Source organism: Mercenaria mercenaria, chromosome 3 (assembly GCF_021730395.1).
Source record: "Mercenaria mercenaria strain notata chromosome 3, MADL_Memer_1, whole genome shotgun sequence".
Classification (NCBI taxonomy): Eukaryota; Metazoa; Mollusca; class Bivalvia; order Venerida; family Veneridae; genus Mercenaria; species Mercenaria mercenaria.
In genome coordinates this window covers 6467640-6490465 of record NC_069363.1, presented here as the reverse complement: position 1 = coordinate 6490465, position 22826 = coordinate 6467640, and the positions used below count along the sequence as shown (strand labels likewise).

The window sequence follows — 22826 nt, the reverse complement described above, 5'->3', positions numbered from 1 at the left end:
TTGACATCGGATCTCCCGTTTTAATGCAGAAAAATAAAAACAGACATCGCTCAATTATTTTGAATAATTTTATTCGTATAAATCAAAGCCCTTTAAAGCATTGCAGTAACGAAAGTCACTTTGTTTAATTTGTTTGTCGTATACCGACGCTAATTACATAAGCGTGTGAAAATTACGCACGCGCAGGTTAAAGGGGAAGCTTGGCGAATGTCAGGCAGAGTGTGAAAAACTTTGTAAACACAAGCCATTCCGGCGACAAATGTCTGTTCGACTGAATAGGTGTAATTATCACTGTAATTAAGCCGAGGGGACCACCAAATGAGTTCGAGAGTTCGAATTTTCGAAGTTCGAGCGATCCGAGGTAGAACTATATAGAATAAAGAAGGAATAAATTCGGGACCGGGCGAAGAGTTCGAGCGACCCCGTGTGTTCGAAAGATCCGAGTTCGAGCCATTGAAGTTCAACTGTATAATCTGCTTCAAAATCTGAATACTCTCCACAGCACCAATATAGTTATCTCTTGTTACCTTGTCTGAGATCTAAAGAGATACAAAATATAGCCTGTTTCAAAAACTGAATTCTCTCCATGGCACCAATATAATTCTCTCTTGCTATTGCTACCTTGTCTGAGATATATAGAGATATAAAATATTGTCTGCTTCAAAAAACTGAATTCACTCCATGGCACTAATATAGTCTTTGTTGTCTTGTCATATAAATTATAGTCTGTTTCAAAAACTGAATCATCTCCATGATCACTTTCCCAAACAGTGGCTGTTTGATGGCACTGGATAACATGCCTTTAAATACAGTCATGTGGTGTCTAGATGTTCTTAATAAGTTAATGGGTTTCGTACAGTTCGTTACAAGGTATAGTGACACAATTTAGGTACAGGTGGACACACAGTAGTACCACCCACATTCTGCGAGTCAGCTGTATGACTTTCTCACATTAAAGAATTCTACATACCTGTCTGGGTTTGAGGCACAACTAGTGTGTGGGCAAGTCAAAATTTATATCAACTCCAATTTCAAACTTGTCAAAATTATGTAATAGAACTTTCCACAAATTGACAGATGAAAACTAACATATCTTACCTTAAATATGGCTTTTTGAAATGGATAACACAAGAAAAACCTTAAATAGTGAAAGTGTGATTATGTGCTTACAGTGGCTCCATCTGGCAATCCTCCAGCATAAAACCTTGTGGTTAGTGGGTTCATCTCGAGTACTGTGGCCAGTCCTTCTGACCGGCCCTGGACAGAACCCAGCGGCTCCTTGTCTGGATCTCTCTCCAATGTCAGGATGCCACCCTTGCCAATTCTAAAATTGTTATAAACATGTGACTAAAGAATGAATGTACAAGTGAACAATGGCTTTGAGACAGGCAAACTAGTTAAGTGTACCTTTTTTTTGACCGGTATTACTAAAAATTTGCATAGCAGTAATTCCCTGGGTAAAAGCAGTCAAATTTGTGCTAAAGACCACCTCTTAAACAAGAGGACCATGATGGTCCTGAATTGCTCACCTCTTCCCACATGACCCAGTTTTGAGTATGACGTCGTTTTTCCTATTATTAGACATAGTGACCTAGTTTTTGAGCTCATGTGACCCAGTTTTGAACTTTACCTAGATATCATCAAGGTGAACATTCTCACTAATTTTCATGAAGATCTCATGAAAAATATGGCCTCTAGAGAGGTCACAAGGTTTTTCTATTTTTATACCTACTGACCTAGTTTATGACCGCACGTGACCCAGTTTCGAAACTGATCTAGATATCATCAAGGTGAACATTCAGATCAATTTTCATGAAAATCCATTGAAAAATATGGCCTCTAGAGAGGTCAAAAGATTTAAATAATTTTAGACCTACTGACCTAGTTTTTGACTGCAGTTGACCCAGTTTCAAACTTGACCTAGATAACATCAAGATGAACATTCCGACCAACTTTCATACAGATCCCATGAAAAGTATGGCCTCTAGAGAAGTCACAAGGTTTTTTTTATTATCTGACCTTCTGACCTAGTTTTTTAAGGCACGTGACCCAGTTTCAAACTTGACCTAGATATCATCAAGGTGAACATTCTGACCAATTTTTATGGAGATCCATTCACAAGTATGGCCTCTAGAGAGGTCACAAGGTTTTTCTATTTTTAGACCTACTGACCTAGTTTTTGACCGCACATGACCCTGTTTCAAACTTGACCTAGATATCATCAAGATGAACATTCAGACCAATTTTCATACAGATCCAATGAAAAATATGGCCTTTAGAGAGGTCACAAGGTTTTTCTATTATTTGACCTACTGACCTAGTTTTTGATGGCACGTGACCCACTTTCGAACTTGACCTAGATATCATCAAGATGAACATTTAGATTAACTTTCATACAGATCCCATGAAAAATATGGCCTCTAGAGAGGTCACAAGGTTTTTCTATTATTTGACCTACTGACCTAGTTTTTGATGGCACTTGACCCACTTTCAAACCTGACCTAGATATCATCAAGGTGAACGTTCTAACCAATTTTCATGAAGATGTCATGAAAGATATGGCCTCTAGAGAGGTCACAAAGTTTTTCTATTTTTAGACCTACTGACCTAGATTTTGACAGCACGTGACCCAGTTTCGAACTTGACCTAGATATCATCAAGATGAACATTCAGACCAACTTTCATACAGATCCCATGAAAAATATGGCCTTTAGAGAGGTCACAAGGTTTTTCTATTATTTGACCTACTGACCTAGTTTTTGATGGCACGTGACCGAGTTTCGAACTTGACCTAGATATCATCAAGGTGAACGTTCTGACCAATTTTCATGAAGATCTTGTGAAATATATGGCCTCTAGAGAGGTCACAAAGTTTTTCTATTTTTAGACCTATTGACCTAGTTTTTGACGGCACGTGATCCAGTTTCGAACTTGGCCTAGATATCATCACGGTGAACATTCTGACCAATTTTCATGAAGATCTTGTGAAATATATGGCCTCTAGAGAGGTCACAAGGTTTTTCTATTTTTACACCTACTGACCTAGTTTTTGACAGCACGTGACCCAGTTTTGAACTTGACCTAGATATCATCAAGATGAACATTCTGACCAACTTTCATTAAGATCCCATGAAAAATGTGACCTCTAGAGTGGTCACAAGCAAAAGATTACGGACGCACGCACGGACGGACACCGGGCGATCACAAAAGCTCACCTTGTCACTTTGTGACAGGTGAGCTAAAAAACCACAATGTTAAATTATTTTGAAATGCCACAATATTCTTTTTCAACTTACTTACCAACTTTACAACTACACCTGTCTTCACAGACCACCCTTTAATAAGGACACTTTCCCCTTTTCTCAAGAGTCGGTCTTGAGTTACAAGTTTGAGAGTACAAATTCCATTCATGTCTAACTTTAAATAAGTAAAAGCACATCATTTTATATAAAACATATACCTGGTAACTTATTTTTCTTTTAAAAAATACAACCAAGAAATTAGCTTGCATAGCAATAGCTGACGAATATTTTCTTACTTAAGGATACTATAAAATCGTATAATTTTGCAGGCATAAAATTCCGTGGTTTGGTGTTTATGGGGAATGAATTCATTGAAGATAAAATAAATGATAATTTTATTTGTTCACTGGGATTAAAGTTCCTGCAATTATGCAACCATAAAATTCACAAAAATTAGTTTCCCACAAATATTGACAAATTCATAGTATTCTGTTTTCTGTGTATGAAATAGTTTACCTTTTGGCAATGACCTTATACCACTGTCCATCAGCCACATAGTGTGGATGGTTGATCTTGGCCTCTCCTGATCCAAGGTCATACTTGAACACTACATTGCCATTCTCAATTTCCAAAGACATGTAGTCTCCCTTGAATGAAAAACAATATACATTTGTAGTTCACTGTCACCTCCAAAATATTGTTGTTCTAAATATATATAGACTAATTATATACTCTTAGTTTACATGAATTTTTGAAACTTAAAATACTTACAACAACCTGACCAAGGATATTATGTATTTGAAATGTTCATCGTGATGCCTATACAGGAAATTAATTCAACACTAACCTTCTGCTGGCTAACAGGATAGCTTCCTTACATGAACTAATTTTCTTTTTTGTTTTAGAGTCACAGACACAATTTAGGTGTATGTAAACTTTTCCAGCTTTTGATAGTGGAGGAAGACCCCAGGTACCCATGCAAGCATTGTTTCAGACATGGGCAGGCAACTGTATAGAACCATCAGTCTTCTATACGACAGAGAGATGGCTTCCTCACATGAAGAATTTTACACCCTAAACATAATATCAAACCTACATCAGTGAGGGGTAAGTCATTTTAAAACACCACTTTGACATGGAGACCCCGCATAACTGTTTCAAACTCACAGTTAACAGTAGCAAATGACTGAAGTCAGTGACCTTAGATATTGACACATAGGGTCCCAGTCACAAGAGAAGACATTTCATAACTGTCAGACAAGAAAATACACTCAGAATCAAACAGTAAATACCTGATTTCCTTTATTAGTTGCTGAACGCTTACTGCCAGCATACAGCAGAAGTCCATTCTCAGAGTTTGTCTTGAAGAAAAGGTCCACCTGGCTGTAAGAGCCAGCCTGTGCCACATTGGGAGGGTTACGCAAAGTCACAGATGTATTTCCAAGGAAGTTCAGGCCTACTCTGATCTAAAATACATTAAAAACCACTGCATTAACAAGAAACTTTTTAAACAAACTACAAATGCAATTGTTTGCTAAAATCACTTTGATACAAAAAATGGAATTGAAATCATTTTCATTAGAAACAGAATAAAGGTTTCAGTTAGAACAGCTTTTTATGGAGGAAATATACTATTGAATTTTAAAGTAAGATAAAATAAATAAAATGAAGTTAAATGTTTCATGTGATTAAATGTTTCAGTATTTACCCATTTTTTTATTCATTTATTTATTTTTGCAATGGGAGAGTGTTTAGAGTCACGAAGACCCTATTATAGAGGAAGACCTCAGGTACCTCTAAGGACATTGTTTCATGCAAGGGCAGGTATTTAAATGGATACCAAGTTTCTAGCCACATGTAGACAGATGTTATTTATAAAATTTTAAACAATAAAATATAATACCAAGATAAAAGCTGGAGGCCCAGTATGTGGAATATTGCCCAACCATTTGTATGTTAATTTAATGCTTGTATAAATGTTAAACATTGAAAATATATACAATAAATTGATAACAAGATAAAAGCACTGAATCCTGTTCTCATATCTCGAAACAAGAAAAAGATACCCACATCATGTTTTTAACTTTAACTTTCCATTAATCAAATAATACTGAAAGGAGGCCTGACTTCTCTACATTAACAGATGAACATACCAGATTAGCCTGATCCCTTGCAATATCTATCTTCTTTCTGAGGGCAGCGATATTTGTTGTTACATCACTCTTCATGTTCATCACCTTCTCCGACTGTGCTGTCAGGTCCTTCAGCAGTGTCTTGATCTCTGGGATAAACTTCTCTACATTCTTCACTGTAATATTACAAATACACAAATATTGTTAACATCCTTACAACTACAGTAAAATCAGAAATTTTCACGAGGGATTTATTTTCCCTACGTGTCCATATTCATGAAATTAAGTACTCACAAATGTACTATTATTACCAAAAAGGTCCTGTATGTTTCACTTGTTTTCATTGTAGTGGTAAAGTTTACCATACAAACCAATTTGAATTTTTTAAATAGAGAATTTTTATTACTCAACATTTTTGTTTGTCTGAAATGAGTTTAGCACCACTTGTCAACTGATACAGCAGTTTGGTCAGTTTCTGTACAGGTTTGTTCTTGGCATGGAACTTCCCAGCATGGATTAGTAATGGAGAAATTGCCTTTAGACATCTCTATGAAGAACATTTTTTGTGTGTACCAGGATTGAGCACCCTGATGAATCATATAAAGAAAGAATGATAATAATGTCTCAAGTCATACATGAACTGTTTTCCCTATATATCAAAAGCAAGAACTGACGTAATCTCAAACTATACCTTGTACATTAGCCTCCTTGATATCTCTGTTAGTATGCCGATCATCCTTTTGTACACTTAACTGTTTTTATTCTATAACATGAATTTGAACTGACTCCTCTAAATGCCTACCTTGTACATTAGCCTCCTTGATGTCTCTATTAGTGTTGAGAGCATCATTTGTAAGTGGAACAGTTTTCTCTAACTGTTTAGGAAGGTCACCCAATATGTCTTTAACACTATCCTTTGAGTCTGCAGCTTTTACTTCCGCTTCTCCACCTTTTACAACAACTTCATTTGCTTTATCACCAGCTTCACCTATTCAAAAAATTCGATTTTAGTTATAAAATAGTTTGACAGATATTAAGTGTTTTGTTATACTGTAATATTCTTAACTGTCATATGTTTTAAATAATACCATAAATCTTTATCTATTCCTGAAAGTTTGAGGATGCTATGAATGAGTTTAGTGCCAAGTTAGCAAGTAGTTCATAAAAAGATGCCAAGGATTTTCTATTCTTTGCTATTGTGGTTCCTGTTTCAAAAGCCAGCTCAACAATCTAAGAAAGCTTGACACATGCTCACTTCTGTCTCAGATTAACAAACTTTCCAACAGGCAATTCTAAGGGATTCTGATCCTTGATCAAGTGATGCAAGTCCACAGATACAAGAATTCCCACTTTAATTTGCTCAACTGAGTTAGTAACAAAACAAATATCAGGGCTTTCATCAATTATTAAAGTTGCCAGTGTTATTTGCAAGGTAGAGGATGGTCTGGAACCCCTGAAATTTCTTACCAAAATTATATACTATTGCTTACCAACTGGCGTTCTTCCAATTCTGGTATTGATCTGATCTACCTCATTTCTGACATCTTTGTTCATGTCTTCAATATTGTTAGTTCCTGCCTTTGCTATGTCTAGTCTCTCTAACAAATCTGAAAGGAAATCAATAAGGTAAGTTTTGGCCAATATTCATGAACATTGGTACCCAATACACCCATGATATAATCAGTCCCGAAAAACTTTTAAGGAAATGAAAAACCGTAAGCCCTGCCTTATGGTGAAAAATACTCTTGTTTACAAGCAGCATTGGTCAGGGCAGTAATATGGGTATTAAAACAGCAATTATTTTGGATGAGGAGGGGGGCAGAGAAAGAGGTAAGTAGGGAGGGGTCTGGAAGTGAGGGAGAGCAGGGGGTGCAGGACGTGGATGAATGATACTAATACAATATCAAGAAATTAAAGAGGAGGGAGGGGGGATTTGTTTTCCCCATAACATTGACCTGTCAGCCACTGACCCTAAAATCAAAAGAGATCTTCCTCTAGTGGTGCCTAGACACTGTGAAAGCTGTAGCTATCATCTTAGTGCTTTATGACTGATCCGCAAGAGGTGTTTGATCATAGTGTCAGGATTGAAAGCAGTAGCTTTTATATTTTCTGACTTCTGAATGAAAACAATACCAGAAATTAAGTCAATTCCCTGTAACCCTGACATTTTTGAGCCACAGATCCCAAACTCAAAAGGGATCTTTCTCTAGTTGTACTTTAGTCATTCTTTTAAGTTTGAAAGCCATAGCTGTTATAATTTAAGACATTATGGTCCAGGAACAATTCTCTCCTAAAAACTATTATAAAATAATTAATATTCACAAAGGACTAAGTTTCATACATGTTGTGATTGCATCAATCAAGAATTAAATCAGGAACATGATGCCACAAAATAATATCAAATGAATTAGCCTTTTGGACAAAAATCATGAATGTTCTTGCTTACAAAATTAAATGATTTCAGAATTTATTAAAAACGTAATGTGAAAAATACAGAAAATGATTATACTGTGTTAATCCTCAACTGACTGATAAAGATTCTACAAGCAGTCACCTGGGTAGAACCACTAATCTTCTAAAATCATGCTTAAAAAATTCTTTTCATGAAAAAGATCAACCCATAACAACTTTGTGATATTAGTTGAAACTTACCAATTTGTGTATCGTTGTATCGAATTCTTGCACCTAGTAAAAGAGTTCCACTTGATGATGTAAGATTCTGTGACTCATCACCAACTCCTTGAGACTATAATACAGTTTGAAGACATTTATTTAATTTCTTCATTCTGATGTGGAGGAACTTTTAAAGTTTTCTGCTTCATTACGTATGATCACAAAGTAAATGTGATAAAACTGTAGTCTAATTGGCATATTTTTATTTTTTTTAAGGCTATTCTCCATAAAAACAAATCTCTTCAAAAATATTCCTTTTCTATAACAATTAACAGTTTTAAACAATTCACTCATACATTTATACAATCCTGCCAAGTTATTACTGATTTAATTTAATCTTGCTACTCCCTGTGTTAGACAATCATTACATCTGTGTGATTCTGTTTCTGGCAAGTTTTAAGATTAAGATAACAGGATGACTTTCTAGCTTTTATGGTTACCCCTTTGTAAATTATTTAAAGCACAATTTGGGTGACTGAGTAGAATCACTGGACATCTGTCAGTCAGGAGGACAGCTATCTCCCTCATTCAAAATGATTATAAGCCCCATAAAGGGTTTTTATCCAACAGCATTGAGGAGCAAGTTACTTGAAGTCAGTGACCATAACAATCATTATGAAGTCCCAACCTTCTGCTTACATAGAGAGGATAATTTGAAATTCAGTTTATTTTGCCATGTTTTAGAATTAACAGCCTTAATAATGCTTTGATGGAATATACTGGTATGTTTTCATAAGGGTTCACTAATTCTGTTACTTAAACAGGTCCAGATATTAGTTGTTCTTTTGTTATTGATGGGTTTAACACAATTATAGGTCATATGGCGAACTTCCAGCTTTTCTATGGTGGAGGTAGACTTCAGATGCCTCTTTGCTTCATTATTTCCAGCACAGGCTGGTACCTAGGTAGAATCACTATCCTGCTAACTGGACCACTTCCTCACATAAAAGAATATTCCAAGGTTGCAAACCCATAGTGATACAGGGCAAGTATTTAGGAGTCAGTGACCTTAACCACTGAGGTCCTCCACAAACTGTGATAGTTAGTTAATAAACAGCACTTACATTCAAAGCAGCCTCATCCGCAGCCTGCATTGCCATATCTGCTGCCAGCTTGGCATTGCTGATGGCTTTTACAATGTTCTCATAGGCTGTTCCTGCTGTAACTGCATTTGCTGCCACTTCACGAGTATCTGTGTAAACGCTGAAATAAAATATAACATATAATGTCTCTGTACACACTGTGATAAAACATAACATACAATGTCTGTTCACACACATAGATAAAACATAATATACTATAAATTTGTACATGATGGTAAAACATTACACATAGTATATGTGTACACGCTATGATAAAACATAACATATAGAATCCGTGTCAACACAGTGATAAAACATAGCCTATAGTGTCTTTGCACCCACTGTGATGAAATGTAACATACTGTGTAAGTGTACAAACTCTGATAAAAAGTAACATATTGAATCTGTGTACACACTGTCATACAAACATAGCATATAGTGTATTTATACGAACTGTGATAAAACATAACCTACAATATTTGTGTACACACTGTAAAAACACAATAGATCTATACAGTATTTGCATACACACTATGATAAAACATAATATGCATCATATGTGTACATACTTTGATAAAAGTATGGCATAAAGTATCAGTGTAAACACAATGACAACAACATAACATGCAGTGTTGTTGTTGCATACACTGTGATAAGAACATAATACTGTTGTATACATCCTCTTCTTCAAAAGAGTAAAGCAATCAAAGATTTTTGAAAGATTTTCAATTTTCTTCTTGCAAATGTCTAAAACTACAGGAAAAATAACAAGAGGGCCATGATGGCCCTATATCGCTCACCTGTTATCATTGCACTTAAGGACAAGTCTTCAAGGTCAAAAGATCATAATAGAAATCAATCAAAAGAATTATGAGAAAATATAGTTGAAATTTTCTTTAAGTAACTTTAAAAACAAGATTTGAAAACTTTTTGTAGAGGTCCACTAGGCAATGCTACATGTCAAATATCTAAGCTCTTCTGGTTTATTTTTAGAAAATTTTGAAGATTTTTCTATGTACAATCAAGTTACCCCATGGGGCAGGGTCAATTTGACCCCAGGGGTCATGATTTGAATAAACTTTGTAAAAGTCTAATAGGCAATGCTACATGTCAAATATCTAAGATCTAGGCCTTCTGGTTTATTTTTAGAATTTTTTTTTAAGATTTTCCTATGTAAAATCAAGTGACCCCTAGGGCGGAGTCAATTTTGACCCCGGGGGACAAGGTTTGAACAAATTTTGTAGAGGTCCACTAGGCAATGCTACATGTCAAATATCTAGTCTCTACGCCTTCTAGTTTATTTTTAGAAAATTTTTGAAGATTTTCCTATGTAAAATCAAGTGACCTCTGGGGCGGGGTCAATTTTGACCCAGGGGGTCATGATATGAACAAATTTTGTAGAGGTCCACTAGGTAATGCTACATGTGAAATATCTAAGCTCTAGGCCTTCTGGTTTGTTTTTAGAAAACTTTTGAAGATTTTCCGTTGTAAAGTCAAGTGACCCCTAGGGCGGGGTCAATTTTGACCCCCGGGTCATAATTTGAACAACTTTAGTAGAGGTCAACTAGGCAATGCTACATGTCAAATATCTAAGCTCTAGGGCTTCTGGTTTTTGAGAAGAAGATTTTTTAAATATTTTCTTATGTAAAATCAAGTGACCCCTGGGGCGGGGTCAATTTTGACCCCGGGGGCCATGATTTGAACAAATTTTGTAGAGGTCCACTAGGCAATGCTACATGTGAAATATCTAAGCTTTAGGCCTTCTGGTTTATTTTTAGAAATTTTTTGAAGATTTTCCTATGTAAATCAAGTGCCCCCTGGGGCAGAGTCAATTTTGACCCCGGGGTCATGATTTGAACAATTTTAGTAGAGGTCCACTAGGCAATGCTACATGTCAAATATCTAAGCTCTAAGGCTTCTGGTTTTTGAGAAGAAGATTTTTTAAGATTTTCTTATGTAAAATCAAGTGACCCCTGGGGCGGGGTCAATTTTGACCCCGGGGTCATGATTTGAACAAACTTGGTAGAGGTCCACTAGGCAATGCTTCACACCAAATATCTAAGCTCTAGGTCTTCTGGTTTTTGAGAAGAAGATTTTTAAAGTTTTTCCTTTCGGTTGCCATGGCAACCAGTGTTCTGCATAGAATTCAATTCTTTGAACAATTTTGAAAGGGGGCCATCCAAGGAACATCCCTGTGAAGTTTCATCAAAATTGGCCTGTTGGTTTAGGAGGAGATGTTGTTTAAAGGAAAGTGTGGACGGACGACGGACGGACGGACGGACGGACGCCGGACGGTGAGCGATCACAATACCTCACCCTGAGCACTTTGTGCTCAGGTGAGCTAATAAAAACAATTACATGTATATTGAAATCTCTCAAACAAAAACAGCAAATGCTGACAGCCTGCTTTTACAAAAGTCTGTTGGTTAAGATGTCAGCCATCCATTGAACACAGAAGCTATGGATTCCAGACCTACTGGGGAAATAAACTTACCTCATGACACCAGTACCTCTTTCCGACTGACGTGGACTTGACAGAAAGATTCAAATAACTTTAAACCTTCCATCACAATCAAAACTTCCATCACAAACAAACCTTCCTTCCATCACAATTAAACCTTCCACCACAATCAAACCTTCCTTCCATCACAATTAAACCTTCCACCACAATCAAACCTTCCTTCCATAACAATCAAACCTTCCTTCCATCACAATTAAACCTTCCATCACAATTAAACCTTCCTTCCATAACAATCAAACCTTCCTTCCATCACAATTAAACCTTCCACCACAATCAAACCTTCCTTCCATCACAATTAAACCTTCCTTCCATAACAATCAAACCTTCCTTCCATGACAATCAAACCTTCCTTCCATAACAATCAAACCTTCCACCACAATCAAACCTTCCTTCCATAACAATCAAACCTTCCATCACAATTAAACCTTCCACCACAATCAAACCTTCCATCACAATCAAACCTTCCTTCCATAACAATCAAACCTTCCACCACAATCAAACCTTCCACCACAATCAAACCTTCCTTCCATAACAATCAAACCTTCCTTCCATCACAATTAAACCTTCCATCACAATTAAAACTTCCTTCCATAACAATCAAACCTTCCTTCCATCACAATTAAACCTTCCACCACGATTAAACCTTCCACCACAATCAAACCTTCCGTAACAATCAAACTTTCCATCACAATCAAACTTTCCATCACAATTAAAACTTCCATCACAATTAAACCTTCCATCACAAGCTGAAATAAATCAGAATGAACTGAGAGTAAAATACTTACTTTTCCAACAGCATTGCTTGTTCTAGCAGTGAGTCAGCATGCTCGAAGCTGTCGTTGACAGACGCCTCTGCCAGGTCAAGATTTTCATACTCCAGGTTGAATTGTTCTACAGCTGCTTTAGCTTGCAACAACTGAGAGGATACCTTGTCCACAGCCTACAAAAAGTTACATACACAGCTTGACAAATCAGCAAAATTTCAGTTCTTGTTTATTGGGTAATTTTTTGTGTTATCATTTTATGAATTTGCCATACTATTGGAGATACCGCTGTTGTTCTGAATTTGCCTGCTACTCTGTTTTTGTATAATAAAACCATAGCAACAAACACCTTATCTACAGCAAATACAATAGTAGGTGATCCTGAATTCCATCTTCCCTGCAAGTAAATGACAACTTCCTGAAATAATTCAGTGACGGAGGACCAATGACCTGTCACATACTATAAGATAACGCTTTTCTCCTTAAAAATCAGGGCTAATGTCCGCCTTGTCTAATAAGCGAGTCACTGTCATTAACCTAATTTATTTGTAAAAGAGCCTCAAATATACTCCCAATTTTTAAGTAATAAAAGGAATTTGTTTAATGGAAGAATCATCTAACTGACTGGTAAATACGGTAGTGGCTTCGGTCAATTGTCACTTAGAGAAAATACATCATCCAGAATTGAAATGTATGACCCCCTGATTCAATGAATGAAAAATAGCACAACAGTATGAAATGTTACCAATCAACACCCTGAATATACAAAACTGCTCACTAAAACCAATCTGGATTTACATGAAATTAAAGTAGTTCAACTGTAAGGTAGATGCTCAGAAAATAATTTCTAAAAGTGTTTTCCACTTTTCCTAAATGTCTGTTGAGTTTTGTGCCATTTTAAAATAATTAACTGACAACTGCAACACAATGGCCTAGAGACGATAGAAAAATAACTTCATACCTATTGCCTTCTGTTTAATAGTCATGGATCAAACTTACACTCTTCTGATTATCATGTGTACTCTACCTTTTGAGATAACCCGTCAGGCACCGACTCTGGAATGATAACTGATGTGCCAATTCAGCTAGCCAACCAGGTCAGAAAAGGGCCTGTTAGAATTATAACATAACACTATGGTACAAACCCTGAATTCTTCAGCAGCTGTATCTACATTAACTTCAGACGCATTAAGCTGATCATTTGACATCATGATTGTGTCCAGCGTCATCTGTTCAGCAAACTCTATATCTTCAATGTGCATAACTATTGATGAGATTGTATCATCTCTCAATTTATCGATCAAGTTCTGTGCTCGTGTTGATACACTTTCAGAATTCTGACTGTTGTCCAGTAGATCTGCTAGTCTGTTATTCACATCCTTGATGCTGTCAGCAACTTTGTCTTTAAACATCATTTGTTCCTTTGGCTCCATCTGTTTCTCTTTGATTAAAGCCAATACTGAAACAATTCATACAGTTAAGATTAATTTCCCCATTTAACATGTTTAACATCTAGCTTGCTGATGACAAGTGATTCTGCCTTTGTGACCAGTGCAGATCAAGATCAGACTGCATGTCCATACAGGCTTATCTTAAACTCTACTGTTTGCTATTCAGTCAGTAAATGTTCAGTGAACACCCCTTCGATTAATAAATGGTAATGCCTAAATTGAATGATAGACCAGTCCATTTTAGGAGTTTAGCAGGGTAAAGGTTAAGGACAAGCATTGCTTTTATCAATGTAATGCACCAGGACTGATTCACTTTCTTCAAGATCAAAATTAAGGTTCTTTTAAAGACAAAGACTAGTTTGTTGGATCATACACACTATTGGTTCAAAATACAATCTGACAGCAGTTTCTAAAACACGAAGTTCTACAGATTTACATTTGAATTAACAATTATCTAAGAAAAGATTTCTGAATTTCAGTAAACGTATCTTAACATGAAAAGATCTTTTACTTAAATTAATGCAGAAGACTTATTATAAGAAAATGCTTTGGTGCCCAATGTGGAGTCAGAACTGGGACTCAATGTGGAGTCAAGACTCCTGTGGGATAGGTATCATAAAACTTCTATTTCATACTACTAATTTTAGTAAAATTTCTAGTTAGTTTTAAGAGTATGTCTTAAAAAGAACTAAATTTTGGTGTGGAGAAAAAGTTTATAATAAATATCTTACATGCTTCTGCATCATCCATTTCTTGCTCTACAGAATCATTCTGTCCGGTGAAATTTCTTGCACGAATCTCTTCAATAAATTGTTCAGACATGGAAATATAAGTCTCTATGTTCGTCACCTTGATACCTTCATTGATCTGGTTGAGCACTTCATTCATGTTTAATATAGCATCTGAAATAAATAAATCCTTAAATCAAATAAAGGTAAAAGTCTCTTTACACTTTCTTATTCAAAATTGGTATTTCAATGTAAGTCCTAGAATGGAATGGATGGAAGGACAGATTACCAGCTGAGCCCAATGCAGGTGTCGTATTAACCTCCAAAGCATCCAGTCTAGGTTGCTGCTGCTAGAAACAGTACACTTTGAAGAATTCCATCCCCACTGAACATTTGTATAGATATCAGATTATTGTAGTATGTAATAAAAAGAGAAAGCATGAACTGGAAGGTGAAGATTGTGGAGGAACAGGTAACTTTCATACATCTCAACATATATATCAACTTAATCAAGTTGGCTGGAATTAATTTAAAACATCATGGCGATTTAAGACTACCTCTAGCATCATCTTGGCTAATTTCTCCTAGTTTCTCTGCCTCTACACTGTTGTCTACCAGCATTTTCCCTTCTTCCATCAGATCATCAGCGTCTGTGAGTGAACCTCGGGACTGAAAATGTACAAGTCCATTGTTTAATACTGTGCCACAGATGTACTAATTGCATTCAATGTCTAGTTTCAAATTTCACATTGTATGTAGCTGTATAAAGCTTGAATAAAGCAAATTTAGACACACATATTAAAGTAAATTCTACAATGTATTGATAATTTCTAAAGACTCATCCCGAAGCTTCTTCATTCTAACTGATAGAGATACAGTTACAAATTTTGTTAAAAGTCTGTGTTACATAAATAGACAACATTAGCTATGTATAGCTATTGACCTGCATAACTCATATAAATCCTTAGAGAATTCCTTCAATTTTCACTATGCTTCGAAGCACACCTGTTATAAATTTTGTTTTGTTGAGATTTATGTCACATGAACACAGTGCAGGTGGTAAGACGACATTCCAACTTTAATGGTGGTGACCTTTGGGCATAATGTCAGGTATAGGAGAGTACCCAGGTAAAACAACAGACCTTCTACAAGCCAACTGGTATACAAAAAGGCAGGCTGGAGTTTCTTTATAAGAGCCACAATATAAATTTTCCAGATTTTCCTATTTAGTCACAACAGTTTCTCTAGGTTATGTAATATACTTACTCTGGTATGTACATTGTTGACAATAACTTCAACTTGTTTCAGCTCGTTTTCTACTGGATCAAGTGTGATATTCTCTGACTCATACAGGACTGAGATCACCTGGGGCTGTAAAAATATGTGGATAAATTATTGTTCTGCTAGACTCAACTGCATAACTCTAAATATTCATAATAATCAGCTTTGACAAAGTAAATGACAGAAACGAATTTCTGTTGGTTCAGTGCACTGCTTATCTGCAGGAATATCACCTCTATTTTTTATCTTATGAGTCCCTTTAGCAAATTGAGGTTATTATTTACATCAGTTCCTATGGCAAATGAATACAACTTAGTTAGAATTCTGAGTAACAGTTGCAAAGAAAAATTGCATCAGTTTACAGCTACAGTCCAGCTATTTCTTCTACAAGCAAGGTGCCCTCACGACCATGAGGCTGTGGTCAAATAGTTGCCAAAATCTTGAATCTGTCTTCTTTGCATCTCAAAGTGATAACTACTCTCCCCTAGCTATACAGCTAGTTTAGAGTAATTAATAGCTTTAGAATACAAAAAGTCTGCCAATAATACATAAACTCTGTCTCTATAAAGTGTCCTGACTCAATTTACATTGAATAGACAAATATTCACCATCAGTAACCTGGGATGACAGCACATTATAAGTTGATTTAATTGTTTGTTACTTAGACCTGCCTATACCCTATTTTGCTCTTATCTGTTTTGTTTAGAAAACATAAACCCTAACATTATCAGTCAAGCTTTAACTAACAGAATTTTGGTTCCTAAATGAAGGCTTCATTCTTACATAGCAATAACTTACCCCTAGAGCCTCAATGGTCTGGTTTACTACATCAAGTCTTCTCATAGCTTCCACACCAATAGACACAGTCTGTAGACCACTTTGTACATCTGTGATATCAGCATCGAGAACTTCCATGTCGTCCAGCAGATTGTGGGTACATGTATCACATTCTTAAACACACAGAAAATTCATTGTGAGAAAAGCAGCATTTAACATAATGTTTGCATCAGTTCCATTGTTGCTTACAGTATACCCTCTCTTAATAACATCTCCAAGCAGCTAACACCGCTCCGCACAGACAGATATTTTCCTTCCCATAAGATTGAATTATTTATAAATTAACCTCTCCAGAGCAACAACCTCTTTACAACAAACATGTTTAGTCTTCCCAACGGTGTACATTCTAGAGAGGTTACAATGTAGATTAACCAACAGCTCAGTTTGCACATTCATAACGGGTAGGGAGGTATGTATATAAAATCTTGCTCCTTCTAGAAGCCAGTCACTGTCATCAGAAACTGACATACGGTCAAACGGTCTTAAAAGATCATCTTTGGGAGAGTCAAAAAAGTGGTCTTTATTTGAGGGCAATCTATATTCAGGAATTACGATTTTTTTGGTTGGGTTCAAAGACTCACAGAGAAAAATATTGGTCGCATGGTGCCCCTCTGGGAATTATTTCAGGCTTGAACACGGACCTGGGTAGAAACATTGACATTCCACAAGTCAACTGGATGTTTTCCTAAAATGAAATATTTCTACTTCCAAAGCAAAGTTTCAAAGCCACAGCTGTGAGGAGCAAGTATATGAAAGTCAGCGATCTTAACCACTCTCCAGGGGTATTCAGGGTTTAAAACACACTGTAATCAAGTTAATTTGATAAGAAATTATTACTTTTAAAACCTATAGTCTTTAAACTGGGTTTGTCAACACTTACCCCTGCATCCTTCTTGTGGTATGAGAACCCATCTGTCAAGACACTGTTCACACATTGTACCAGTCACACCAGGTAAACACTGACAGCGCCCGTCTATAGGATCACAAGTAACTGCTCCATCAAACTCACAATCACACCCTGAAATACAAGAGACAACATGTAGATTATGTATGTTGTTCTTTATTATACTCCATACTGTTTGCATATTGTGTTCCATATTGTGTTTTATATTGTTGGATCAGTTTGTGTACAACTTCAGTACAGCAACACCTATGGTAAACTAAAATCTAATTTTACTGAGGCTGTTGACCTGAAAATGCTTACAGCAAATGGTCTTATTGTGTATACTTTTTGGAAATATGACATGTAAAAATGTACAAAATATTTCAAAGTTGGCAGAATATATTGCTATATGCATACCAAGAATACATGGTCAGGATATTTGCAAAGACTTTCCCCCAATTTAGTGTCAGTAATTCCAGATGTAAGACTCAAATCTATTTGTTTTTGCTAGGTTTACATTACACTGACACATGGCGAGATTCCAGGCTTGATTCTGAAGATCCCAGGTGCCTCTCTGAGCATTATTTCCAGGACAGGCGGTCACTCAATAGAACTACTGACCTTCTATCAATTAGCGTGGTATTTATTGCGATCAAGTTAATGTTTTTATGGGATTGCAACTTTTATATAATTCTAGCCATCTGACAGTGACATCAAGCCGATAGGAACTTAATTAATCTGCCTCTAAAACAATGGGATGATAAAACTTAACTTACGCTGACACCCATTTTCTCCATAATTCCAGTATCCCGAGATACAGGACTGACATTTGTGACCTGTGACACCAGGCTGACACAGACAGGAACCATCATTAAAGTCACACTGAGTGGATGCTGAAGCCTCGGCACATTCACAGGGTATACAACCATCACACTGGTCAAAGCCATATGTATCCGGCTGAAAAAAAAGTAAACTTTTATGCCAGAATAAAGTCCTTTATATGTTTACAACTCTTCAAATGCTTATGATGAAACTGTTTATCCATTAACAGTAACAAAATAATCTTGATGAGCTTTGTAATGTTGAACAAGCAAACAAGCTCAGCTGAAAATAGTGGCTAACATGCAATGAACTTCAATATGTTATCAGTAAAACAATAACAGGCCATTATGTAAGCAACAGCATCATAAATATACACGAAAATCTGTGAACAGAGACGTTCACATCACTAGTTTCACTTTGAATCTTAACAAATGTAATGTTTTAAATGAAACAAGTAAATAAAAACCACTAGTTTGAGCTCCAATTTGAACAATTGCTTTTAAATAGACATATATGTATGAATAACAAGAGCACCGCCTTGCGGGTGCTGACGCTCATCTGATTTTTTTTGTGTAATAGAAATATTGTCCTACCCATGATTTTCTAAGTCTAAAAAGGGCCATCATTCTTGCAAAAAGCAGGATAGAGTTATGTTTCTTGATGTACAGTGTCCACTTATGATGGTGAAAAACTGTTGCAAGTTTTAAAGCAATAGCTTTGATAGTTTATGAGAAAAGTTGACTTAAACATAATACTCAACCAAGAAAATGATTTTCTAAGTCCAAAAGGGGCAATAATTATTGCAAAAAGCAGGGTGGAGTTATGTTGCTTGCTGTACAGGGTCAGCTTATGATGGTGAACAAGTGTTGCAAGTTTCAAAGCAATAGCTTTGATAGTTTAAGAGAAAAGTTGACCTAAACATAAAACTTAACCAAGAAATCTGATATTTTCTAAGTCCAAAAGGGGCCATAAATCTTGCAAAAAGCAGGACGGAGTTATGTTTCTTGCTATACAGGGTCAACTTATGATGGTGAACAAGTGTTGCAAGTTTTAAAGCAATAGCTTTGATAGTTAGGATAAAAGCTGACCTAAACATAAAACTTAACCAAGAAAACTGATTTTCTAAGTCCAAAAGGGGCAATAAATCTTGCAAAAAGCAAGATGGAGTTATGTTTCTTGATGTACAGGGGCTGCTTATGATGGTGAACAAGTATTCCAAGTTTCAAAGCAATAGCTTTGATAGTTTAGGAGAAAAGTTGACCTAAACATAAAACTTAACCAAGAAATCTGATATTTTCTAAGTACAAAAGGGGCCATAAATCTTGCAAAAAGCAAGATGGAGTTATGTTTCTTGCTATACAGGGTCAGCTTATGATGGTGAACAAGTATTCCAAGTTTCAAAGCAATAGCTTTGATAGTTTAGGAGAAAAGCTGACCTAAACATAAAACTTAACCAGGCAACGCCGACGCCGACGCCGACGCCGACAACCGCTCAAGTGATGACAATAACTCATCACTTTTTTTCAAAAAATCAGATGAGCTAAAAACCATCTGAAATTAAAGCCTCTGTTAGGCTGTATTAGAGTGTTACCTAAAAAAAAACATTCAGATAATTCTAGACTAACAAACAAACTACTGTGCATGGTGATTGTTTCAAGCCTTTCGTCGAATATCTGACTGAGACCATAAAACTAACAATGGCCACCAAGATGGCTGCTTATCTTACAAAACTTCATTTAATAATACGGTTTTTATAGACAGATTTGGATGTAAATACTTACAGCACATGTACTACAGTTAAAGCCAATCACATTTGGTTTACAAACACACTCTCCATGGGAACTACATGACAATGAACCACATCTGTCACATGAACATGCTGAAAAATACAAATCTTATAGTTAATTTCTACTTCAAAATACAAATAACAGATTTATTTTCAAGCAGACTCCAAATAGTCTTTAAGGAATGCAATCTGATTGGAGTTAAATGGCAACTCGATGGCCGATTAGAAAAAACAAACTGATGCCTACATATACATTTAATCTTATTTAGGCAGTTTTTCAGGAGTACTGAAAATTATGAATGGTTCTATTTAGATTTTATGTGTAAAAACTAAAGGGCCATAACTCACTGACAAAATCATTCTATATGAAAATTGTAATATATGTGCAACACAACTTGGTACTGATCATTCCTTATGAAGTTTCAATCAAATCCCATCAACACTACAGAAGTAGTCCAGACAAATTTTATTCATAAATGACATTTAAAGGGCTATAACTCTGCAGTTCGTGACTGTGAATCATACCCTCAAAATGACATATTTATTGAATAATATCTATTTTACTACCAGTCAAAACATCAATTAAGTTCTGAAATTTTTTGTTTTATATGGGTAACACAGAATTTGGAATAACGGAAAATTCCCAAGTTTTATCTATTTAGCAGTTTAAGATTGCCCTTCAAAATAAAAAAAAATCTTACGGAAGCAGTCCTTGGCGTCTACAGCATCCCCATACCACCAGTCTAAACACCTCTCACACCTAGGACCAGTCGAGTTGTTGATGCACTGTAAACAGTCACCAGTCTGGTAGTCACATGATCCAGGGTCACGCATGTCTATATTACCGCTACACTGGCACATCTCACAAGTATCTCCTTCCACACGAGGATCTCCAAAATATCCTGGGGCACATCTGAAAAACAATATTTGTTTGAAAATCATATTTTTTTAAAGTTAGTAACATTGCACAGGACAAAATATTGGAACCGATTTACCTGACAAGAGCAGAAAACCTTTCACATGTAACAGAGCAAGTCATGTGCTACACATATATATCCAAAAGGAATTTTTTTTTTTTGTATCCCGTCTTCTATTAAATTGACAACTGCAGTTTTAATGTAAAACCTACTTAGCACTGCAAAAAAAGAATTTTAGTTTCTTAAATAACGAAACATCAAAAATGAATGTTTCCTTCCTACCTTTCACATCTGTCACCTGTATAGCCTTCATAACAATCACATCTGGCCACAATTCCTGTACTTGTAACAGAGCACTGGTCTGCAAAACTGTAACACAATCCAACAAAGTATATATATATATATATATATATATATATATATATATATATATATATATATATATATAAAATGATGTTAAAATCATTACATTAAGCACTTGTTTATTAACCATAATTTACTGCCACCCTGAATGTTAGATACAAATCATTTATCTTTTACCCCTAAGAATACCTGCCACACTTAATGACACAACTTGACTTGAAGCTTTAAATGGTGAAGGACGACCCTAGGTGCTTCTCCTGAATTCTTTCAGGCATTTGCAGGAATCTTGGTAAAGCCACAGATCTCTGGCAAGATAACTTCCCTTGGTTTTGAACCCACAGCAGTGGACATCAAGTGATGCTGAAGTCAGAGACCAAGGGCCATGGAGACACAAGACTGGTAGTAAACAAGAGGACCATGATGGTCCTGAATCGCTCACCTGTTCCCACATGACCAAGTTTTGAGTATGATGTCGTTTTTTCTATTATTTGACATAGTGACCAAGTTCTTGAGCTCATGTGACCCAGTTTTGAACTTGACCTAAATACCATCAAGATAAAATTTCTGACCAATTTTCATGAAGATCCATTGAAAAATATGGCCTCTAGAGAGGTCACAAGGTTTTTCTATTTTTATACCTACTGGCCTAGTTTTTGACTGCAAGTGACCCAGTTTCGAAACTGACCTAAATATCATCAAGGTGAACATTCAGACCAATTTTCATGAAGATCCATTGAAAAATATGGCCTCTAGAGAGGTCAAATGATTTTTCTAATTTTAGACCTACTGACCTAGTTTTTGATCGCAGTTGACCCAGTTTTAAACTTGACCTATATATCATCAAGATAAACATTCAGACCAACTTTCATACAGATCCCATGAAAAATATGGCCTCTAGAGAGGTCAAAACGTTTTTTCATTACCTACCTACTGACCTACTTTTTGAAGGCACCTGACCCACTTTCGAACTTGACCTAGATATCATGAAGATGAACATTCTGACCAATTTTTATGAAGATCCATTCACAAGTATGGCCTCTAGAGAGGTCACAAGATTTTTCTATTTTTAGACCTACTGACCTAGTTTTTGACCGCACATGACCCTGTTTCAAATTTTACCTAGATATCATCAAGATAACATTCAGACCAACTTTCATACAGATCCCATGAAAAATATGGCCTTTAGAGAGGTCACAAGGTTTTTCTATTATTTGACCTACTGACCTAGTTTTTGATGGCACGTGACCCACTTTCGAACTTGACCTAGATATCATCAAGGTGAATATTCTGACCAATTTTCATGAAGATCTTGTGAAATATGTGGCCTCTAGAGAGGTCACAAGG

At 36.0% G+C, this 22826-nt stretch overlaps 1 protein-coding gene across 2 annotated transcripts in view; it reads right to left on the bottom strand.

The window, feature by feature from the left end:
- LOC123525515 (laminin subunit alpha-like) overlaps positions 1–22826 on the bottom strand; it is a 77936-nt gene that overhangs the window by 10551 nt on the left and 44559 nt on the right. For both annotated transcript variants that reach the window (XM_053537804.1, XM_053537805.1), the window contains exons 35-53: positions 21402–21488; positions 20904–21115; positions 20198–20295; positions 18371–18551; positions 17592–17729; positions 16673–16824; positions 15860–15964; positions 15151–15262; positions 14597–14767; positions 13560–13873; positions 12436–12590; positions 9112–9250; positions 8027–8120; positions 6865–6981; positions 6177–6362; positions 5396–5550; positions 4535–4708; positions 3759–3889; positions 1171–1324 (exon numbers count right to left, since the gene is read on the bottom strand). In XM_053537804.1, coding sequence (XP_053393779.1) covers positions 1171–1324; positions 3759–3889; positions 4535–4708; positions 5396–5550; positions 6177–6362; positions 6865–6981; positions 8027–8120; positions 9112–9250; positions 12436–12590; positions 13560–13873; positions 14597–14767; positions 15151–15262; positions 15860–15964; positions 16673–16824; positions 17592–17729; positions 18371–18551; positions 20198–20295; positions 20904–21115; positions 21402–21488 — 2875 coding nt within the window. The remainder of the gene's footprint in view (positions 1–1170; positions 1325–3758; positions 3890–4534; positions 4709–5395; positions 5551–6176; positions 6363–6864; positions 6982–8026; positions 8121–9111; positions 9251–12435; positions 12591–13559; positions 13874–14596; positions 14768–15150; positions 15263–15859; positions 15965–16672; positions 16825–17591; positions 17730–18370; positions 18552–20197; positions 20296–20903; positions 21116–21401; positions 21489–22826) is intronic.